This window comes from Mastacembelus armatus, chromosome 14, assembly GCF_900324485.2.
Source record: "Mastacembelus armatus chromosome 14, fMasArm1.2, whole genome shotgun sequence".
Taxonomy (NCBI): Eukaryota; Metazoa; Chordata; class Actinopteri; order Synbranchiformes; family Mastacembelidae; genus Mastacembelus; species Mastacembelus armatus.
This window is the reverse complement of record NC_046646.1, coordinates 9383041-9405641: the sequence shown is the minus strand read 5'-3', so window position 1 is coordinate 9405641 and position 22601 is coordinate 9383041. Positions and strand designations below refer to the sequence as shown.

The 22601-nt window shown below is 37.8% G+C and overlaps 1 protein-coding gene across 1 annotated transcript; it reads right to left on the bottom strand.

Moving 5' to 3' along the window:
- Window positions 1–501: 501 nt before the first annotated feature.
- LOC113143402 (androgen receptor-like) lies at window positions 502–22546 on the bottom strand. Its single transcript, XM_026328999.2, has 8 exons — window positions 21262–22546; window positions 14393–14544; window positions 14147–14263; window positions 7342–7620; window positions 6664–6808; window positions 4432–4562; window positions 4180–4331; window positions 502–3729 (listed from the first exon to the last, which is right to left on the bottom strand). The coding sequence occupies exons 1-8, from the start codon at window positions 22344–22346 to the stop codon at window positions 3571–3573; spliced, it is 2220 nt and encodes a 739-aa protein (XP_026184784.1). The 5' UTR covers window positions 22347–22546; the 3' UTR covers window positions 502–3570.
- Between the last annotated feature and the right edge of the window lie 55 nt (window positions 22547–22601).

Genomic DNA, 22601 nt, shown 5'->3' with positions numbered 1-22601 from the left:
CTTCAGTGAATTACGTGAAACACTGTCAAGCAGGGAAGCCCACACGTGAACAAAAGAATATGTGTTCTTGCTGAAGCCAGCATGCTGATTACTGGGCAGCCAAGCTTAGATTAAATCTATTTGGTGCTAATACATTCCACTACTTTGGCAACAAACTAGCATCTGATACTCATTTAATAGCTTGTCCATTAATGGCACCACTCTTACTAATTTTCCTCTGTGGTACATTTCCTGATTTCTTGTTATTCCAGGATTATACAGATAGTTGGTTGAAAAACTAAGAAAGTTGTAACTGACCTTGGAAAGGTCTAAATCTTATTTCATATTTTTTTTTTGCCAAGTTTAATTTGCCCTCTTGCCCTGCTTTCATTATTACACTCAAGTAAAAGTTAACATTTTCATTCAAAGTGAAAGTGTGATGAGAAATGACAGAAATCTGCTTTAACTACTTCATATAGTGTGCACATTTGCTTGAATTTTCAAACAAACTTCCCCCATCTCCAGAGTCAGAATTATTTTAATAGCTTTTAAAAGATGATGCAGCTTTACACCTTTGAAAAACACAAAACAGGTCACAAAAGGTATAAATCATACAAGGGATGATTTTAAAAGTCAAGCGTTTAGACACCAAAACACACATTAAACTAATCAATATATACAGTTACTGTAGCATATACAAAGAACCAGGTTAATATACAGTACACTGGGCACATAGGAGCTATTGTTCATTGACGTCATACAAACACTATAGCTTACTGTGATTAAATCATTAAAAATTACAGGAGCATCTAAGGGGGTCATTGAGATGTGTGATGCTTTCAGATTCCTGCCACATAATGTGTGAAGCTAAAACAGCATAAAAAAATAAACCAAAACATTATTTAGAATAAGGCAAAGGAATAAGGAAAGTGTCACCAAGTCTTACAAACATAGTGCATTTAGGATAAATTTCTTTTTTTTTAATTTTTTTTTTTAAAAAGTATTTCAGAATTTGATCCGAACTTAAGCATCATGTATTTTTTTAAGATGTTGCTGATGCTGCAAGTGATTTTTCAGTTTTTGTACATGAAAAATATTTGATTTCTGTTTTTTATTTCTTTTTTTTTTTTTTTTTTTTTTTGTCTACTGGATTTTCTTTTTTCATCCCTCCATTCCTTTTCACAAAGACAAGTTGGCAACATAAAGACGTTAGTGCTGCTGAAGTACACGCGTCACTAAAGTTTATAAATGAATCCGTTACAAAAAATTGTCAAAACTGTTACCTCATTGCTGTACACTGTACAACAAAATGTAAGCATGCCTTCGCATACTTGTTATTGTGTGTTGAACAATGATGAGTCCAGTCAGTATATAATAAAACAGGTAACTTGAGGGAAACGTGGACATACATGCGTTGCTTTTTTTGTGGTGCTTAAAGTTACACATATTGTTATACAAATGCATTGTGCATGCATATACAATCTTGTACAGGAAATAGTTAAAAAGTCATTTTAAAGAGTTATAAAATGCCACTGAAAATTCTTTGCAGAAGAAGCCACAGACGATGAGTTGAAAATTTAGCTTTTGTTGCATTGTAATAAACAATCTTGAGCTTGATAGCTTGATTAGAAACATTTTAATCTGCTGTTCATTTACCAAAAGAAACAGTGTCAGTCTAAATTACACTGATCATCGTGTCTGGTTTTATGTACAAAGTCTCTTATGTTTTAACCTGCTTGGTTTAATCAAAAACTGGTAACTGTTTTCAGCTCAGTGAATTATTGGTAATAGTTTTTTCAGCAGCTTAACTCAAGTGTCTGTGATCAGTTATCATCAAGGCATTCCACAGATTACTTCTTGGGTTTCATCTCTGTGGTTTGGCAGGGCCAGTCAAGGACTTTCACATTCTGCATCTAAAGGCCTTCCAATTTTGAGTTGGCCAAAGGTTTAGATTCGCTGTACTACTAGAACATAACTGCTCTAATCTAAGATTTCTGGCAGTCTGAGTCTGGTTCTCATTCAATCTCCCAGTTCCTGCTGCTGCAGCTCAGCTCACGGCATGACGCTATCAACACCATGTTGTCTAGCATGTTGGAGTACAGGCAAGAGCTTCTTTGGACCTCAGTTAGTGCATTTTAGGTGATGACTATATTTTAGCTCTATCAGATTGCTTTAAACTTGTCATTTGTCATGTCTTCATTTTACATGCTGATGTGGCATCCAGTGTTTTCCATATGGCACTAGACACTACACAGATACTGTTCAGCATGCAGAAAAAAAAAGCACAGTGCATCTGTGGCAATAACAGCAAATTCATGGTGCCTTTGGATTGGACTGTAAAATCATCTTAATATTAAATTATTGTATGTCAATTGATTTTGAAGTCGTGTTATGGAGAAATAAAGTGTCTAATTTTGTGCTTTCTAAGAATTGTACTACTGACCATACATGACATTTGGTTGTTGTAAGAGTAGATATTGAAATATTCTTTCTGCTGTTGAGGTTTTGGTTTTATGGCCGATACCAAACATGATGTCATTTGTCTGCCTAAAGATAAATAAGTCTTATTTAGTTTTTAGTTCTTTTTTTTTTTCAGTAGTGAATACTAGTTGAATACAGTCTGGCGCATACTGTATATATTTCTTGTCAATGTCAAGTAGTGAAAAAAAAATAAACTGGCTGCCCTCGACTGCTGTCAGTGGCATAATCCTAATGAAGCAGTAAATATAACTAGAAGGGAACTTTCTACACCACTAGTTTTTCAGGAACATGTAAGCCTGTAAGTGGTAGTAGTAGCAACAATATAATCAGTTATTATGCAGTTGGTTTTTAGTATCAGTTACTATCTGCAGCATCTGCAGCAGTACAACTGCTGTACATTAACACAAGTAGGAAAGTCTCATTTTTGTTTTCAGTAAATCTAATGTCACAAAGCATGACAGCGATAACTTAGGTTATCACTGTTACACTGATTGTCATAGCAAATTCTCAGGCATTTTTACACAGAATAATGACACATTTAATGTCACACCAGGATCTGTGAGAAAGTTTAATAAAAAGTTAAAAAAAAAAAACAGTGTCAAAGTAAATTATGTGACTTTTTAAAACCAGCCTAAAAATGAGGTACAGTATTTTTTTTTGTATTTTTTTTTTTTTTTTTGTTAGGAATTAAATGTCTTCCGATTCTGTTCAATTTCTTTTTGGGCTATTTCTCGCTTTTCACTTTTTATGTGTACCTCGTCAAGTGTATGTATAATGAAGGTCACGTGCAAAACATAATAGATTTAACCCTGTTACTTTTAGCTTGCTGTAATTATTTACTGTGTGTGTGAAATAGCATCTCTGCTCCAGCTGAAACCACAAAAACTGCAGAGCTCTCAACAGCTGATGCCTTGCTGCTCTTCAGATAAAAGCTTTAACACCTCTAAACAAACAATCTCAATTATGGAGAAAAAGAAAACATAGGTTGAGCAATAGACTAATGATAATGGGACATTAGATCAAACATAGGGAAACAGTTCAAAGCCTTTTGTTAAAGTTTACGGAGGCAACAAAGATGAGTCAGTTCTTGATTTTTAAAAAAAAACTGTTCTACTCATGAAACAAGATTGGTTTAGCTAGACCTGCCAGGATCCTTGGTACATGCACAGAGATTATTTCTCCAATCATCTCTGGGAAACTGACCTTCGTGGGAAGTGACTGAGCCTGGACAAAAAGGTCAAATGTAAACTGATGGAGCTTCTTTACCGTCTGAAACAGAAGAAAAAATAGGAAGAGATGACATCATTCCAAGAAATGTACTACAAGCAGTGTTTTGACGATGACTTGAGACATGAAAAAAAATAAGGTACTCTGAAATAATGCCCTGAAATTTCATTACCACAAAATGGTTTGGAGAACTAAATTATATCCACAGCTGAAGAATAGTTGTTAGATTTGAGCACTTTTAAAATTCTGCTTGTACTTGCATGAATGCAGCATTTTTCCATGAAGTATAAAAACACAGACATCCTTGGATTAAATTGCATGCATCACCAAGAAATGGTTCAGGCTAATTAGTGAGATTACAACTCTTGATTGTTTTCCCTGTTTATCTATCTAAATTAGTAAAATACAGCCACATGTTCTGACGTGGGTAAGGGATACATGTGTACGTGTAACAAGAGTTAACCTAAAATCATAAATAGCAGGGTGTCTCACCATCTGGAGAGAGTCCAGGAGTCGGGTGAGCTGGTAGAACCTCTGAGAACAATTAGCTGTCATCCGACTGTTAATGAGGCGATTGAGTTCGTTGATGTAGGTGAGACGCAATTCGTCAAAGTACTTCTGACTCTTCAGGCCCTCTACTGGAACTGATGAAAACGGAAAACAGTTTTTAGTCCATGTCTGGCAGTTAACTTTCTGAAGTTGTTCTCTCTACAGCACCTCCACAGTACACAGGACACTGCTTACTGATGCTGAAGAGGAGCAAGGCCTTCATGCAGAGAAACTCTTCCTGGGTGATCTGCAGCAGCACAAACTCCTGTGAAAGATGTCTCATCCGTATGCAGTGCTCATACATGGTGGAGACGTGCATCCGATGTCTGCAGACGTAAAAAGGTCAGAATGAGAGACACGAGTGAATGGGAATATTCAAATCACAAGAGGCGGCGGATAAATTACTTTAAACATTGGACATTTATCCTGTAAGGTATGACAAAAGAAAACTGTAATAGGGTCAATGACTGGGAGTTATCTTTATAACACTACATTTTTCTGCAGTGTGATCTTTGACACTGAGAGCAAGATGTTAAAAACCCAAAACTCCGTAAAACCAAGAGAATCTCCTCGTCAATGGTTTAAAGTTCATCATAGAAGATGATCTGGTATTTCAACAATTTTCATTTATCGGCGTGAGGGATCAGTGTTGGTCATTTCTTCCAGCATGAAATCGTTCTATCTTGGTTATGAATCAGGAAAATGGCAGTTTGTAACCTGTTCTTATGACAAAGGTGAAACAATGCAGGTTTAAGTTTAAGAAAGAAGTTTAATACTGAAATTTCACTGTAAATCACAAAAATCTAATTGAAAGACAAAGATGTGATAGTGAGCTAAGTAGAGCTGAATGTTCTCAGTCCCTCATCAGTCTAAACTAATAAGAGATATATTCCTACATCTTTAAATAAAACATTTACTACGCTCCATCCATGATGTTTTATCAAATGCAGATGCTTCATACATCCTTATATTCTGTTTCCAGAGTGTTAAACTTTACCAGAAACTTTGCTGATCCGTTGCATAATGACTGTGGTGCCACATTTAAGGATGCGAAAAACAGCACAAAGGCAAAGAACACAACCCACTAATGGTCCGCCTCAGTTTTTATGTGACACAGTGATTTGGGTTTGGGTTTAGTGGGTCAAACCACTACAGAGCTGTCGAACAGGTCAGTTTTACATGTCATTAAAAATAAGCAGCTCAGTGCACTTTGCTATCTTATAAATTGGGCATTTGTGATTAAGTATCCATTTTTGAATAGCGTCATCAGTGTAAAATAGTATTTACTGTTGAAGCTTTCACTTGAATCTCATATTCCCTGACACATGGAGAGTTTCAACAAATTCTGCTTTAAGCTTTATTCTGTGTAGGATCACCGTGCACAAATATACCCTGCCTCACACTCACACAGGTTCACACTCATATCTGGGAGCTGCCCAGTGCCAACAGTCATGTCTGTTGGTCACTTAGTTTGGGTTTTACTGAGGGTCTCTTCCCACAAAAGACATATTTTTCTAAATATATCATCTTACTAAATGTTTACATCCATCCATCTATTTTCTGCTTATCCTGGAACATCCAAGGTCGCAGGGGGGCTGGCGCTAATTCCAGCTCACATGGGGTGAAAGGTGGTGTACACGCTGGACAGATCACTAGTCTATATATAAAAACCATATCAAGGTCCTTGTGTGAAGGTGTCACACCAGACACGCCGATACTTCATAAGTTACATTTTTTGGTAAATGTTTTCAAAATGGTAGTGGTTAAAATCATTAAAGTTATAAAATTAGCTACAAAACTATAAAAGATGTCAAGATTGATGCATTTATATACAAGGCTTGGTTACAATAGATGAACAAAAATGAAAGATAATGAACTTATGCACATGGTTTAGACAACCACTTATTTTTGGATGAACCTGCACTTTCTACTATTTTAAATATTTGATGGAAGTAAATAACATGGAATAATTATTATTCCCCACTGATACACAGACAGGCCTTGATACACAGACAGACCCCCCCACTGCTGTTCTGTGTAATATTCAGATGTGAATCAGCTTCACTTACTAGGGCCTTGAGAATATGAATGCTGAAAAGTAATGTTCCCCACTTACAGTAAAAAAAGAACATCTAAGGACAAAATTAGATGAACACTGTCCCAATAAGCCATTTGTACTTTACATTTATAAAATCCTAGAGGTGTTTTTGTGCTTGTGCACGAGCACATGACAGAAAAATGGAGGAAGAAAGACCTAAGGACAGAAAGAAAATGCTGTCTGATTTATGTATGAGAACACCAGCTTACTCACTGGTGTGATTTCTAAATATAATGGGGAGCAGAGCACATTGGGCACCTCCTCATCACTTCCGGACAAAATCCTTTCAGAGAGCACAATTGAATTCAAGAATTCAGAGATGTACATACTCATTGAACACAAGATCTGGCGCGAAGTAAAGCATCTTGCCATTGACGTTCTTATAGGACCTCCATCCAAGGGCAAACACCATCACCCCCATCCATGAATGCTGAATGACAGTCATTTGGTCATCCACATGGAGATTTCTAAACCCTGAAAACAAAGATTCTCTGTTATAAAGCGTAACCTGACAATTTGGTGCTGAAACACCATGAACACCAGAATATTTATATGAAACTACAACTCCCAAAAGCTCCACTACAACTGCTACTACTCCACCCAAAATCCTGACTATCAAGCAACCCATTTGATAAAAGGCCAAAGACGAATGGAATTAGACCAAGAGCTGCAGCAGAGAAATGATACATAAGTGCTGGCACACTGCAGTGTTACAGTTATGATAGGTCATGAGGTGGAACATTATTATTGTTATCACAAAGGGATGTGTAAATAAGCACTTCTTTGCAAACACATTGACATTAAAGGAGGTAATAATGTATCAGTGTTGTGTGTACTGCTTGTTTCCAAACGTCCCACATGGCCAAAAAAGCAGGTTTAGAATCAGAGCATTAACCAATTCATAACCAACCTCTAAACTCTTTTGAAAATGAAAAAACACAAGAATACATTAATTGACAGCAGTACAGTAATACAGTCAAATTAAAACTGATCAACAAGTATTCTACCTGGTAGCCCTTTAGCCCACTTGACCACTTTGACCAGTTGCCTCTCTCCCAGCTCATTGAGGCTAGTGAGCAGCGTAGCAGCTGAGTCTGGTTGGCCATAATCGTGTCCTGCATTCACCACCTCAGGCTCAATAGCCTCCAGGATATTGAGGAAGACCAGCTGAGAGTTGAGGTTCAGGCCCAATTTGGGAGAGATATTCGGGATAACCTCTGCAGATTCCTGAGGAAGATGATCCTCTTCAGGGTTTTTCTGCTGTCCGATCTTCTTTAGTTTGCGTGCTTCAACCAAAAGATATTGATAATCAGTTCATTTGTTAAAAGACTGCAACTTAAGTGAATTAATGATAATACTATTTGTCTCCAGTCCACCTGACTGGCTTTTACTGATTTAGCAATGATACTTGATTTTTTAAAAAAAGGGATAAAAGTTATTGTGAGATAATATTTTGCAGTATGGCAGTTTTCTCTCTTTCTTTTGGCTAGTCTGTTAAGATATAGTCTTTTGTTTACAATATTACCAGTATGCTCTGTCACTGACTGACAGACCATTGCCCCTCATATATTTCTGGATAATACAAATAAACACTGTATTTATCAAATCTGAATGTTTGATTTAAAGTCAGTAAATTACTTCCTCTCAGGCCATCGCTGCTAAATAGGACAATCTGAACATACTTGTAGACCTGCTGTAGATAACTCTTTTGAAATTTGTGCAGCCAAACTAATGGCACAAATCGTCTGATAGAAATGCCTCATGCTCCAACCGTGGTCTTTAAGTAACCTCCTTAAGGGAATTTTACCCAACAACATCACTAATAACTTTGAAGATACTGAATCAAATTCAATTTGAAGGAAAACTCTCTGACCAGATGAGGCTCATCTGCTGGAACAGCCTCTGTGTGAGTGTTTGCTGGTGAGATGCATAAATACAGTTAGAAAAAGATATCCTTTACTTATATAACCAAGTAAATCATGCAGATTTGCGTTATGTTTGTGTTATGTGTTTATGTGTGTTATGTGGAATTAAAATACACACAAAATGCCAAAAACAACAATTATTGAGTTTCTAAAAAAAAAAAAAACTTCAAACTCCATCTTCAACAACGACAAAACTGCAATTTCTTTCCCTGCACATCCTAAAAAATATCTGAAGCAGCTGCTCCACATTATAACCAGCACTTATAAACTACAGTAAATTGGAGCTGGGTCTTTGATTTGGTGGAGAAGATACAGAACATAGCAATACAATAAGAATTATAATTATATTCTGTTAAAATAGGATCTACAACAAGATCAATTTTAAGGTCTAATTCTTTGATAATTAATCTCCTTTAGGTTTAGGAGCTTAAAAACCCCTGAAAATCAAACTATGAGGCAGCATATTATTTCTTTAATCCATTTCATCAATGTTGACTGACAGTAAAAAGTAACTGTTAATTGTCATGCTGTTGCTTTTTGCAGCTTCTGTGTGGAGGATGTCTCATTAAACCTGCGGCCTGGCTTTTCAGTTCAGTTTGATAAATATTGAACTGCCAGTTATAGGTATGACTTAAGTCTCTCTCAGAAGTAGCAGGGTTGAAAGAAAATTGCAGATTATATAAGAAGGATAATTTGGAAGTCCCACATTTCCATTTCTAATCCAATAACAAATATTTCGAATAAAAATGGTAAATTAAAAATTTCTCCCTGAGATTCTCAACAGTTAGGCAGGCGTCTGATCTTTGCAGAGTACAGTGTAAATAGGTTGGGTTGAGCTAACCTGAAAATCCCCATGCTTGAGTGGAATGAGCCAATATAAACAAGAGGAGACATCCAAATGATGTATTCAAGCACAATCATTGTTATACTAAGTCCAGAAGAATAATAAATTTGACAGGATGTTGTCAATTGTCTGTGGGTCAGTATTAGTAGACTGACCAGCACTTACACTGAGCTGCATGTGGTGTCTGCATCTTAAACTGTTTCTCGCTGAAACTGACCTCAAGTGAATAAGCTGCAGATTTATCCATTACAGGCCCATTTTGTCTAAAATCATATGCTACTGGCTATGTTCTGCTCAATAGATTCCCATTTTTAGTCCATTTCTCTCTGCGCTCATACCAGTCTCATTGTCATTATAATCACCGCTGTTATTGTAACCATCTTTTTAGATGCCTGGGTTGAGCTTGATTGCAGAAGAAGCCAGGAAGGTCAGTTTAGCACTTTTCGCTCTGTTTGAAATGCTTTTTTGTAATGTGTAACCTGGCAGATCACAATTTGCTCTCACTTTGGTGTCCAGGTTGTAAATGTTATTACATCATTAGCTCAACTAATATAAATTATGTTCTCTGGAAAGGTGTACAGGAGCACTGTGCTTGGTGGTCTGACAAAAGAAGTGAGAGTAAAAAGTGATGTGTTTAAAACTACCTCACAGTTAGCCTAAAACTTTCAAATGAAAAAGATACATGAACAATAAAATGATATGAGCTGCAGCCACTAACATAGTATGTGTCTCTGCGTAGCTATAATGGGGTGATACTTTAATAATAACAGGGTAATATTGGGATCACACTCGTAATTAAAGAGGGAATAACATAATATCTTTTTAATATTAAGGTCAATCTTTTGCATGATGATAATACTAGGACGCACAAACATTTTTTATTATCAAACTAATGCATCAAAATACCCTCTTAATATTATCTACTTATGCAATTAGACAAGTTTAATAGTTTTAAATGATGTGAGTTGGTGTTTAAAATAAACACAGAGCTAGCTGTGTGGTTTGTGGACAGTAAACAGTAAAAAAGTCAGTTTTTAGCTGCTCTGGTAGTTGTAGTTCATTGAGTTTCAACTTCATTCATATAGTTCATATGATTGTAGTTTGGGCAGTGCATGCATATGAATGGGATTAGACTTCCTACTGCCTTCCCTGTTTTAACATATCTCTGTTTCCAGGTCTGCTGTTACAGGGAACCAAAACAGATCTGACTGCTGCCATGTAGTTTACTTAATAGCAACAGGGAAAAAGCTGTTGCTAAAACACCAGCAGGTTCAAAAGAAAAGTTGCATCATGATATATCTGTGGATTCCAACATCTGCCGCCACTCGAATGAAGCCAGTTATTGAACTATGGCATGATGGTGTTTGAGAGAGGAGGCGACCAGTGGAGCTTGGTTGTAACTGCAACTAAAGGAGAGGCCCTGTTGGCTCGCTCAGCTGCGCCCACCCATGGTAAGGGATGATTTGTGTCATGCATGAGTTACAGATACGCACTCATGGACATTTATTTCCCTTGTTACAACAAACTTTGTAGTTTCTTTCTGAGTGGTTTATTTATTTTTGGAATTAAGTCACTGGTTCCACTGAAGATCAGAATAACCGTACAAATCCCTGAAACTCTTTGGACAAAAGAGCTGAAACTAATTTACTAATTATCTTAGTAATACACCAACATATTTGGAAAAAACAAGCAAACAAAACTTGGCTTATACTACAGCGATGTATCAGGTAACCTCTAGCAGGTTAGTGGAAGGTGTTGTGGCTGGAGCAGCAGTGACTGTAGTGCTAGACACCACAGACAAAACGTTTCTGTCTGTGGTGCCTTCACTGACACATATGTACCCCTGTTATCTTTGGCATGGGTAAACTTTTTTCCTATTTGTCCTAACAAATGGGTCCTATTTATCTAAACAAATGTTATATTGTACTTTGCAAGTCCTGAATACCAAAAAGCTTAGGCGTCACAGGACAGCACAACTTTACATACCGGTGCAATACAAACACAGTGTGCAAGGACTGGAAAACTGTTGTAAAGGAACAAAAACCTTGCCATGCTTTTTTTTTTGCCCCTTGTACTCTAGTCCCTGAACTGAAATAGGGAATAAAATAAAAGCATGAATTATGTTGTTTTGGCTCAACAGCAGGAATAAATGGCTTTGCTTTAGAGATTTTATTTTTACACCTGATTAAAAACTTGAATAAGTCCTTGAACTTGTTTCTCAAAATTCAGTTTTGCATGAGGCCAAATCTTTCTTCTGTTTTGATTATTAAGCTTGTTGGGTCAAAAATAACAATTTTTCCTCTTGAAACTGGAGAAAGTTGACAGACATCCAGTGCTTGATTCCAACACTGCATGTTTCACTGCAAGTGTGGTTGACATGAAGACATAACTGTGGGTCATCTCTGTCAAAAAATATTATATGATATAATACTAACTGCTCTATGTGGCCAAGCAGAGCCTGTGCTATAAATGAGGAAATGATAATTTGACAAATGTGAACTATGAAGCTCCCAGTAACCTCATTTAGCTGTTTAGTAGGTAGGATGTCAAATAAACATGGAAATGTAAATTAATGTGAAGACAATTTTTATGGGAAAAACTCCAAATTGGATACATCAGTAGGAAGATAAACTAACTTATAATTTTGGGGTAGAAATCGACCTGTAATATTGTCGTCTGTCTGAGAGAAGATGGTGAAGAATTCTTCACAGCCTTCAAGAGAACACAGGCTTAGGGCAGTGATGAGATGGTCATTATTTCTGAACAGGTTTACAAGAGTCCTCTGAGATAATATTAGAGAGATATGTTTTTTTTTAGCAGCTTTACAGCAGAATGATATAAGCTCCTTTAAGCTTTAATGAAATGCAGTTCATTTGTGCTCTTCCATTTATGTTCAGCTTTCTTGTGTGTTCATTCAGCAAAGCTGCTGATTTTTCCTGAAGTCTGAGAGGAGCCAAACATCATTAAAAGTCTGGTAGAGAATCTGGAGAGTAAAAGAGTGGTGGATTTCAGCTCAGCTGATTGAACATACAGACAAATGTACTTGTTGCTGAGTTAATAAATCACGACTAATGAAAACTGGTGAAGTGTTAAAACCAAGGCCTATGTAGTCTTAAAAGGAACAGGCCATATTTGTCATCCAGGGAGAGATGATCACAGTCTGCAGCCAGGTGTCAGTCTGCAAAAAGTCATCAAGTCAGATTCACAGCAAATCAAATACGTGACTTATTGTTAAGAGGTCTGTGAGAGAGGTCATTTCTCATGTGCATTTTTAAAAATACAGCTAGACGGCCATCCGATTAAATGCACGTCTTGCTACGACTACAGTAACATCATAGTGTTATTATCTCGTTATGACTGTAAAAGGGGGGCAGAGGGCATGGAGTCAGAGCTCAACTCTTCAGAACAGCTTTAATACTGAGTCAAATCTGCGTCACATAAATAGCAGGTAGACGTGTTAGTTGATTCTCACAACAGTCGAGACACTTTGGAGGCATTTGAGAAACACTACAGAGAAAACAGAAAAATGCTACTGGGAACAAAAGTGATTTACAAATGCCTTAAAAACCTGAAGTCCAAACCTGACCTGATATCTAATAAAGCCTCAAAAAGATTTTACGACCATGTAAAAGAAACGTAATTTCATCAGGAAATTAAATCTTTTAATGATACCAGAACAAACCTAAACCTGCCTTTTTTGATCTTATCTTCTGTTAGAGACTAAAATTGTTCTGGAAAAGTTTATGAGAAGGATCTAAAGGCCTCAGAAAGTCAGAGGCAGAGGTCCTAAACCATGCAAAGCTTTAAATCATGACAGACTGATAAAATATATATGAGTATTTGAATTACTGCACAAGACGTGCAGATGTACAGTGATCTTCCTTCAGGTTGCTGCAGACTGAGAGTGATTTCATGGGTTGGCAAGGGTAACCTCCCTGCTCGGCTTCTGTTTGAGGATGTAATTAACATTTCAGACATAACTTGGAATTCAAATTTTAAAAAAATGAAATTTCCAATAACTATTTCAATCTCAGATTCCAAACTCAACAAGCAGAGATTTCACCGCATCTATAAACCGCTGAAGTGAAACAAATAAAAGACCTTTATATGATCTTATCATATGTATGTTTGTAAAGAATTAATCAAAATCATATTAGACTAATTAGAACGTGTTTTATTTAACTATTTCATACCATTTCTTTCAAGTACTTTTAGTAAGAAGTCCCTCAGATAATAAGCCCAAATGTATAATTTTTCTGCCTCCACAGCTACAAATTATTGTCATAAATTTTCCTGTGAAATGCCACGAGTGAATTACATGTCCATGATGAGAACATAAGTGAGAGGATCTTTTAGCCACAACTAGAAAATGTGTGCCTTTTTACTGACAATCACAGCATTAGATCACATTTTCCCTCCATGAGTTTGTCAGTGACTGGTGGCAAAATTACCAGCATGTCTGCTGCTTTAATTCACATGTCTCATGTCAGCTTTGTGCTTCTAGTACAATTTTCACCGTTAACAAAATGAGAAAATGGAAGAGAGTGAAAATTGAACACAAGACTAAAATTAGTCCACTACATGTCAATCTCTACAGTGTAATATGACGAACAGGTCTGGGTGACAGTAAGGAGAAGTGAATGGAATAGGTCTAAATTGCATGGCAGCTCAGTCAGGGGCTTGATTATCAGTAACATCCCCTATTGTGATGATGCTACAATTGGAGAGAGCCGGCTAAGATGTGCAGTGTAGAGAGAATAAAGTACTTGGTCTTGGGAAACCATTAATAGTTTCACTTTTAGGACTTCACTTTCTCTGTTGTGTGCTTTGCTCACACAGTATGTAGTACATTATTACAGCCCATACTGCACAAATATATATATTTTAATGCATAATCATTCATGCAGTTGATATTGATATTAATACTGATACCAGTATTAATGAAATAAACAGTGGTGAGTAGGTTATTTAAAAAAACACAAAAGAAAGTAGCATAAATAATTGTTTTGTTAAATCAGAGTTTAGTACATGAATCCGTCCTACCTCCAAGAGTCATTCCAGCTTCAAAACACTTCTTCAGCCGACATGACGGACAGTTCTTTCTTCTTAGCTTATCAATAGTGCAGTCATTTTTGCTTGCACACAGGTATTTCTGTTTGCCTTCACCAACAGAGAAACCACAGGTCACTCCAGGTGAAGTAAAAGAAAACAGCTGAATACTGGCATCTGCAAAAGTGCAAAAAAAAAAAAAAAGGTTAGGGGCATGAACCCCGCCCCTCGAAGCTTTACCTTCTGCAGCTCTTTTGAAGAAAACCTTGCAGCTACCACAGGTGAGTGCACCATAATGGCAGCCAGACGCTTCGTCTGAACAGATCAAGCATGTCCTCTGTGGTGGGAAGAAGAACTCCATAGGAAACATGTGCTCTCTGCCAGCATCAAACCTGCAGTCAAACATATGAAACATGACTGTTTTAAACCATAAAGAGATGCGGGACACATATCTGATAATAACAATAAGCTGCTAATTTAACTGATGACTGACATTGGATTGATTTTCATTTTGGTATTAAATTTATTTAATACCCTTAATTTATTTTTTATTATCTTCAATAAGAAGATAATAAAAAATAAATAATAAATAATAAAGCCTCTCTCCCTCAGAGTGATGACGGAGTACAGTGTGGGAAAGCTTTGAGCAACAACCCTGCGGCCAAGGAGGAGAGTGGGTGGGGACACCCAGCTTCAGCCTTGAACACAGACAGATTGGAAAAAACTCAGACATAACGATGTCTGAGTGACGTGCAACTCAGATAGCAGGGTACGGTGTAAAAGTGACAAGGATGAAGCTTAACTGAAGAACTTCCACTATTTCCTGATGTACTGATTCCTAATTTCTGGTGACAAAGGACATTAGGACAACAGAATTCATATAGATACAGAATCTAAAATTGAAAAACGAAGTTAACACTATTCTTCAGCATTTACATGCAAAGGCCAGCTGTTCAAAGTTTGATTTTTTTTTTCACACATAACACGAATAAGTTATGAAACCTATAATTAAAGTAGACATGTTTAGACTGAAGTCTAGTCAAGGCTAAGATTAAAATGACATGCCAGTTTAAACAAGAAGAGCAGCTGAAGAGTGCCTGGGATCCATCAGCAATAAATGCGAAAAATATGCATGCCCAGATCTACATGCCAACTCCCCAAAGGCACAGATCAAGAAAGGCAATTGCTAATAATCCACTATGAAATTAATATAGAAGACACTGTGGAATAGTATCACTTAGAGGGGTAAAGAGAAAGAGAGGTTCACAGTTTTTAACCCCACCCAAAACACAATGTTTCCCATTAGTCATACCTCTGTGCAACCCTCTGCTTCAGCTTTTCCTTAGGATTAAATTAGGGGTGATTTTATATAGGTCATACAAACCAAAATAAACGGTAAGTAACACAAGAAACTCGCAGGATTGTTTCTACACATTTAACTGATGACTGTGTCAAGACCACTATGCCACCACAGACAGTATAAATTAACCACTGAAACTTACCCAAAGGTGTGAATGTGATTGTCACTGTATGTTGGCTCTATGCTCGTCTCTATAGACTGACGACCTGCTCAGACTTTCTCACAAGCAACTGGGATCAGCTTCATGTCCCCTCAGACCTTTAGGTAAGGCATAGAGCTAACGGTATGCATATATGTGTGTGTGTTTTAAATGGCAGTAATAGATAAGACTGAATACTGAATACTAAAACTGAATACTTTGCAGAGACACATGTATTCTCTGACTCAATACAGACAAATGATATTCATTCTGTGCTGAACTGCTTTATATGAAACCACAATTTTTTTCATTCATCAAAACATAATGGTCCTCAGTAATCTAATGTTTTCTAACTACAGTATAAATGTCAGCAAACTCTGATTTGTGCCATTTTCCCTGTGCAGTGCTGCTGGAGTACTGCAGCCGAGGATTAAGATTATTCTGTGTTCTCTGTTTAGTGCCCTGTGGTGTACTGACAGTATTTGTCTGTGATGCTGAATGAGCCAATGCCCTGATTGTGCAGTAGAAAAATATTGATAAAGTATTTGAAATACCTGCTTTCCTCCGGAGTTGCTTCTGTCTGTTTGAGTTCCATTTGTTTGCCTCATTTCAAACTAATATGTTTGTATAAAAAAAACAGGTTTGTCAGCCTGTAAACTGTGTTTCCAGTGTTATGCCAAATCTAAACAGTTTAACAAACACTGGTTTTCATTTGTAAAGTAACAACATGCAGGTCTTCCTTTGTCAGGGGACATACAGCACAGGGTGGCCAAGGATTGTGAACCGATCCTGTAGTCTGTAAATACCAACATAAGCACTTAATTCCACCACTGTACATGTGTTGCTGCAGTGCGTTCGCTGCATCTGACAGGTAAGCGCTGTGATCCTTCTCCGATGTGAAAATTCACTCAACACACAGATGAGGCTGTAGTCATTTGCTATAGCCCCTCTAAAAACCGCTGGCTGCTAAAAATAAAATTAGTCATTGGTTCATCTAACAATTCCAATACAATCTATGCCACCAAGTTGAAAAAAGGATTTTATAAAACAGCTTCATGAACTAAGTAAAACAAATATTCAAAAACATTTACAAAAATAACAAGACATCATTAAAGTATATTTTTATCTTAGCAAAATCACATATTACCCAATATTTCAGTTAGGTCAGCACACAAATAAACTAAAACTACAATTATTACTGGCAGCGACAACTGTGATGTTTTCTAAGATGGCACTAAATGTTTAGACCAGGTGAATCTGCAGTGTATGTCCATCATCTTGGTAAATCATTTTCTGACACAAATTCTTTCTAATAAGGACCAACTCAGCAGGAGAACTAAGAGGCAAAACAACAAGTTCAACAATTTTGATTTCCTCTGGATTCCTGTGTTTGGTTTTGCAATTCCTTGTACATACGCAGTGATACGGGGTCTTGGTGTACTAAGCTCTAAAAGCCAGAGACACTGGTGCCAGACAGTATTCTCAATCATTCACCATCTCAGAGACATCACAGATAGCAGGTGAAAGGGCATGTTGGTGTCAGCGGCATGCAGCGTTAATTTCAACAACCAAACTTTGTTGTTTTTCATTTTACGACCAATGCAGAAAGTTACCGTGGAAAGAATGGATGTGAAGTAATTATCGTCTAAATGCGAAGTGTTTTTCAGCGACCTGCAGCATGTGGGATCACCAAGTGTTGTCTCCTCCGTCATCCAAAGTATCTGTTGTTCATAAGTAATCATTTGGCCTGTGCACTACCATTAATAATAAGCTTCACACTTTTAGTAAAGATCAGTCTCAGTCAAATGATGTTGCAGCCTCTTAGAAAAAAATGTTTATGAAGAAAATCAGACTCTTGTGTCCTTTGTATTCCCAATGGTCATACTTGAGCAATCATGCCAATGTAACTTTAGAAAATTTTTAAAAAAGCATGCAGAACCTTTTCAAAGATTTATAAATTTATCAGCAAATGTTTAAAATGGACAACAGTCTCAGTTTAAAATAAGTCAAACATTTCTTTGCTGTAACTTCATTGTGCGTGTACTTTGTGCACACCCTCCAAACTTCTTCCATTCATGTTTAAACTGATGTTAGGATTGGCTGCCCCGGGCAAAACAACGAAATCAAAATGACTTGTGTTTACCAAAGAAGACTAACTAGGTACAACAGAAGATCGGTTACATAATGTGTTTACTGTGTGACAATCTTTTACTTTATTCATTTTTGCAGTGTTGACATTTAATAATAATAAAAATAATGATAATATTTCAAATACTGCTTATGGGCACTAACGATTTTTGATCGTATCAAATATAATACATGTATGAGCAGATGTAGATGCATAGAGTTAACTTGGCCAGGGTGGACATGTAATGAGAGTGAAGTTGCTTGGAAATAAAAATTGATATTTTGGCTGGTGGCTTGAGCCACGTGATCACATATGTCAGGAAGACTCTGTGGACTAGAGCTTTCCAGCACCATGGGGTTACTTTCTGAGCGGGATTTCTATTTCTGAGGTTTGCAAACACAAACAGTTTGCATCTCTGGTAAATGCACCACAAATGTATGTTAATTTTCCGAGGATAGGACCTGTGGCCCAAGTGTAATAATACTTTGTGACTGAGAGAAGATGAAAAATTCTTTAAGAAGTGTAGACAAACTGGAAAATGTGCTAAAATCAGCCATCGTTATGTTTTTGGTGCCTGTCACTGAAGAAATAATGGTACATGTGCTACAGGTGTTTCCATCCTGGAGAACAGCTGCATATGTCAGAAGAAAATCTTCATTGCGCAAGAGCAGCTAAGGTCCAGTTAAACAGTGCTGTCAGGACACAGTGCATGGTTAAAGCCCTGAAATGGAAGAGACCAGTGCAAGCCAGCAGGGAAATATGAAGCAGAATGAAAACAATTACTAAAACATGTAAAAAAAAAAGCCAACCTGCTATGTTGTGTGTAATTTATCACTGTCAGAATGTGATTTATAGGTCATACTTAGTCATGGCATAATACTGACTGTTTAATTCATAATTATAACACTACAGAACAGCAATAAATAGGTAATTCAGGGGTCGGATAATTGTGGTGATAAATTACTTTCAATACTAGTAACAAATGCGTGTGTCAGGTTTTACAAATGTAAATGACAGTTTGTACAAAAAAATATGATACTCTGACTCTGAGCTGAGTTAATATTCAATTGGAGCTAAAATGTATCAAATTGATTGTGAGGGTATCAAACTGTTAAATGTTCACCTGAATGGTTTAGGTGTTCAATTCTTTACCATCTGTATATTGAAATCCTGAAATGTCTGATTAAACCACTGATGAAGCACATTAATTAAAGAATAACTAAAGAGCTTTTACTCAAATTTAAACTCCTGTTTTTTTTTTTAATTTTCAACCATAATGTTACACTTTAAGGAGTTTAAAGTTTTTGTTAATTCCTGGAGCTGCTTTTAGTTTTTTGGGAAATTTGTTCCCTTAATTGTAGACTTGACTAAATCTAGGTCCATTCCAAACCGAGTCAGTGAGCCAGCCCTCAGTGAAAACAGGTCTACATTATTTTAAGTTTCACAAGTTTGTTACCATGTATTTGCTTTGCTGTTTTGTTTTTCACACACGTTTGTATTTTGTTTGTCTTCTGTGACCTTACACACTGTGACCAGGCCTAGAGGGTGGATAGATGTTAAGACCAGGGGACCTGTGTAGTCCGAGCAGAGGACACAAGGATTGAGCAACCGTCAAAATATGGGACTTGTCACTGAAAGAGCAGAGTGATTTTCAGACTTTCGTCTGTGCCGACACGGTGTTTATGCTTCTAATGTGCAGTACACTGTAGATCGAGCTTCATGTGCAGTTTCAAGAGAATGAGTATAAATGTACAACTTTATGTACAAACAGTGGAAACCTCCTCTACCAAAATGCACAATAACAAGATTTTTTTTACCATATAACTGTTGTTTTATATGAAGACCAGTGATGCATTTTTACACTGTGTTTTTTTTAATGTTGCTTCTGTTTTCTTGCTTTGTATCATTAACAGTGTTGATAGCTCCATCAACTTTCACTATTCCAACAGTGCAGCAACACTAAGCCCCAACAGGTGACTGTATAAATCTTCTGCGCTGACATTTCTCCTATTTATTTATTACGTTTCAGTCAATGAAAGTAAACTGACAGTTTTGTTTATTGATGAACTACATCCAAAATGCGGTAAAATGAAAAACAAACTTAAATCAAAGCAGTATTTAGTGTGACCGTCTGTGGATTTACAGTCGGTTGTCTCATCAGGTTCTGTCTCTTCCTGTGCTCCTCCTGTACATATGGGCTTTCTGTCATGCTGCAGAATGAAATTGGGACGCTTCACTGATGGCACCGTGTGATGGAGAATATCCGGCGTATATACCAAAACCGGTATATTTGTAATACGTTAAAATAATAGCAATAATACTGGATCAGCTCATCTTGTTCAGGCTCTGGTCAGAGCACACCCCGACAACGTACTGGGCCTCACCAAGCACACACACAGTCGCCAGTGAGAGCAGGCTAAATAACAGAAACACCTGCCTGTACTGACATGGCACATCTATATATTATTCTACTGAAGTGCTGCTTCATTCATATATAAACTGTGCAATAAGTCAGTACTCTTTAAAAATAATTCTAAAAATGTTGTCCAGTTTTTTTTCTTTATGTAATTTTCTTATAGTCATGGGTGTAAAATGTTTGTTTTTTTCTTCTTGCCTGCTCAATGACAGCTTCTCCACAGTGGAGAAATGTTGTTTGGCCAACACATTTTAATGTTTCTAAGCAGACGTGTAAGATTTGTTAGCAGTTAAAGCTGTATTGAATAATACATTGCGTTGCCTTTGAAATAAACACAAATGCCATTTAATTTCTTGGGTAATTTTGTGTGTGTATATATTTGTGAGAGCATGTTAATGTATACAAGTTAAAAACTATAAGCTCAGCACAATATTACTTTAATGTAACACAAGACAGAAGGTCATTAACCACTTGATGTGATTTAAAAATGTTAAATGATTAGGAAATAATATTCTGCCAACATAATAGAAATACATTCAGACTACGGAAAAACACGTAAGTGTGACAAGGCTGCTTCAATGTGACTGTGACTTTTTTTAATATGAAAAATTTCCTTCCAATGAGGATGAGAAGCTACAGCTGTTTTAATCTGAACATATAATCTATATTTTTTATAAGTCAAAAACAGGTTTTAAGTTTGTATACAGGTTAAAGACTAAATATATCAAATGTTATGATCAAGTGTTACATTTTGTTGCTGTTACTTGCCAAAAGACTGTCAGTCTACACTTGGCCAAAAACATGTAGTGGGTGGGGGGAGAGGACAGGACAGACTTTCAGCACCCATGGGCATCATGTGAAGGTCAGGCTGTGCTCAGGTTTGAGTTAAGTTTGAGTTAGTTTACATTAAATTATGATCAAGGTGTAATTTTTCTTTACTGTATCTTCTAGAAACCAGAACATGCTCGTTCTTTTCTGCGCCCTAAACATTATCCCAGCGTTGTTTAGGCGACACTGGGATGTAATAAAAATTATTATTATAATTATAATTATTATTATTACTTGCCTAGTGTCGTTGTAGCTGACATCCACCCATTCGCCGACTTCAGGCTTCATGTAATTGGAGTTGGGGTAGAGCGGCCTCAGCAGCCCGCCAGGGTACCACTCATCAGGGCGCATGACGCTCCGCTCGTATGGATGGCATATGAACGCGGTGTTGGCTCCTGCGCTCTGTGTGCTCACGCACTGTCTCGAAGCCCAAAACTGGGAGCTGTGCTTGTTATTAAAGGGGTAATTACACAACGCCCCGGTAGATTCAGTGTCCTCAGATTTCGGTGTGATGCTGAGCTGTTCGTGCTGATAACCACCGAACTTGCCCTCGGCGGCATCTCCGAAGTCTCTAGCTTCGTCGCGGGGTTTGTAGACCCGACACGGCCTCTCTGTGGCCGTCTGGCCGAAGTGTGTCAAGCTGTCTGGGACATAAGGGCAAGAGACGGTGTGCGCCGTGTCCAGATGATCTATCTCTTTTGAATTTCTGTCATCAGCCTCACACAGTATGAAGTTTTGCTCATCCGCAGGTGTTCGCTTGGAGTTGAGGTGAACCAGAGGCGCACGGGAGTCGGAAGTTTCGTACACTTCCACCAGTTGCTTCTGGCTGTGGAGGGAGCGCTCGTGTCTGTCGGGACACCTGTACTCGGTGAGGGCAGCCTCGGCTCCGGGACAACTCACGGGTGCGGCTCCCACTCCGAATAAATACTCTCCGCGTATCTGGTCATTTGCAGCGCACGGTGGGAGAGCAGCGTCCGCGTCGCCCATGTCACTGGACTCCATGGTCAGACCCAGCGACACGGACACAGCTTTGCAAAGCTCCCTGGCTGTTTCTGAGATTGTGGCGCAGGCAGAAAAAGAGGGACTGTCGCCCACACTGCAGCCAACATTGAAGAACTCCTCCTGAGGGGCAGCTGTCAGACAGCAGTGTTTTTCCATGGCACAGGCTTGCGGATTAATGCCTCCCGAGTTTTTGGTGAAACAGACCAGACTTTCTTCACTTTTTAGCACCATGCTGGGAGTACTCGCACCGTCGCCCGTCTTCATTTTTTCCCTTCCTGGCCAAACATTGCTACAAGGTATCTGTCTGTTAGTTTGGCTCATTTCCCAGAAAGAGTTTATTTGGCCAGGAAACCGAACTTTGCACACCAAAGAGTCTCCGCAGGTCCCAGTAATCGCCACTGCTCTGCCCAACTCGCACGCTGTGCAACACGTTTCGATAAAGGTCCTAACAGAACTAAGGAGTCAGAAACTCCTCCTAAACTGAAATCTCTAGAGTCGGAGGCGTTCAAGTTCAGTTTGATTAAATCTGAATTCAGGAAGGGACTTTGCGTCTGTCAAACATCACCCACACTGAAA

Bases quoted from the DNA above. Each gene is read 5' to 3' on its own strand.
- LOC113143402 (XM_026328999.2), bottom strand. From the start codon at position 22,346: ATGAGCCAAACTAACAGACAGATACCTTGTAGCAATGTTTGGCCAGGA. The intron at 7,621-14,146 runs GTAGGACGGATT...TTTTGGTTGAAG, and splicing joins AGCTGGAATGACTCTTGGAG to CACGCAAACTAAAGAAGATC. The intron at 3,730-4,179 runs GTGAGACACCCT...CTTCTGTTTCAG, and splicing joins TCCTGGACTCTCTCCAGATG to ACGGTAAAGAAGCTCCATCA.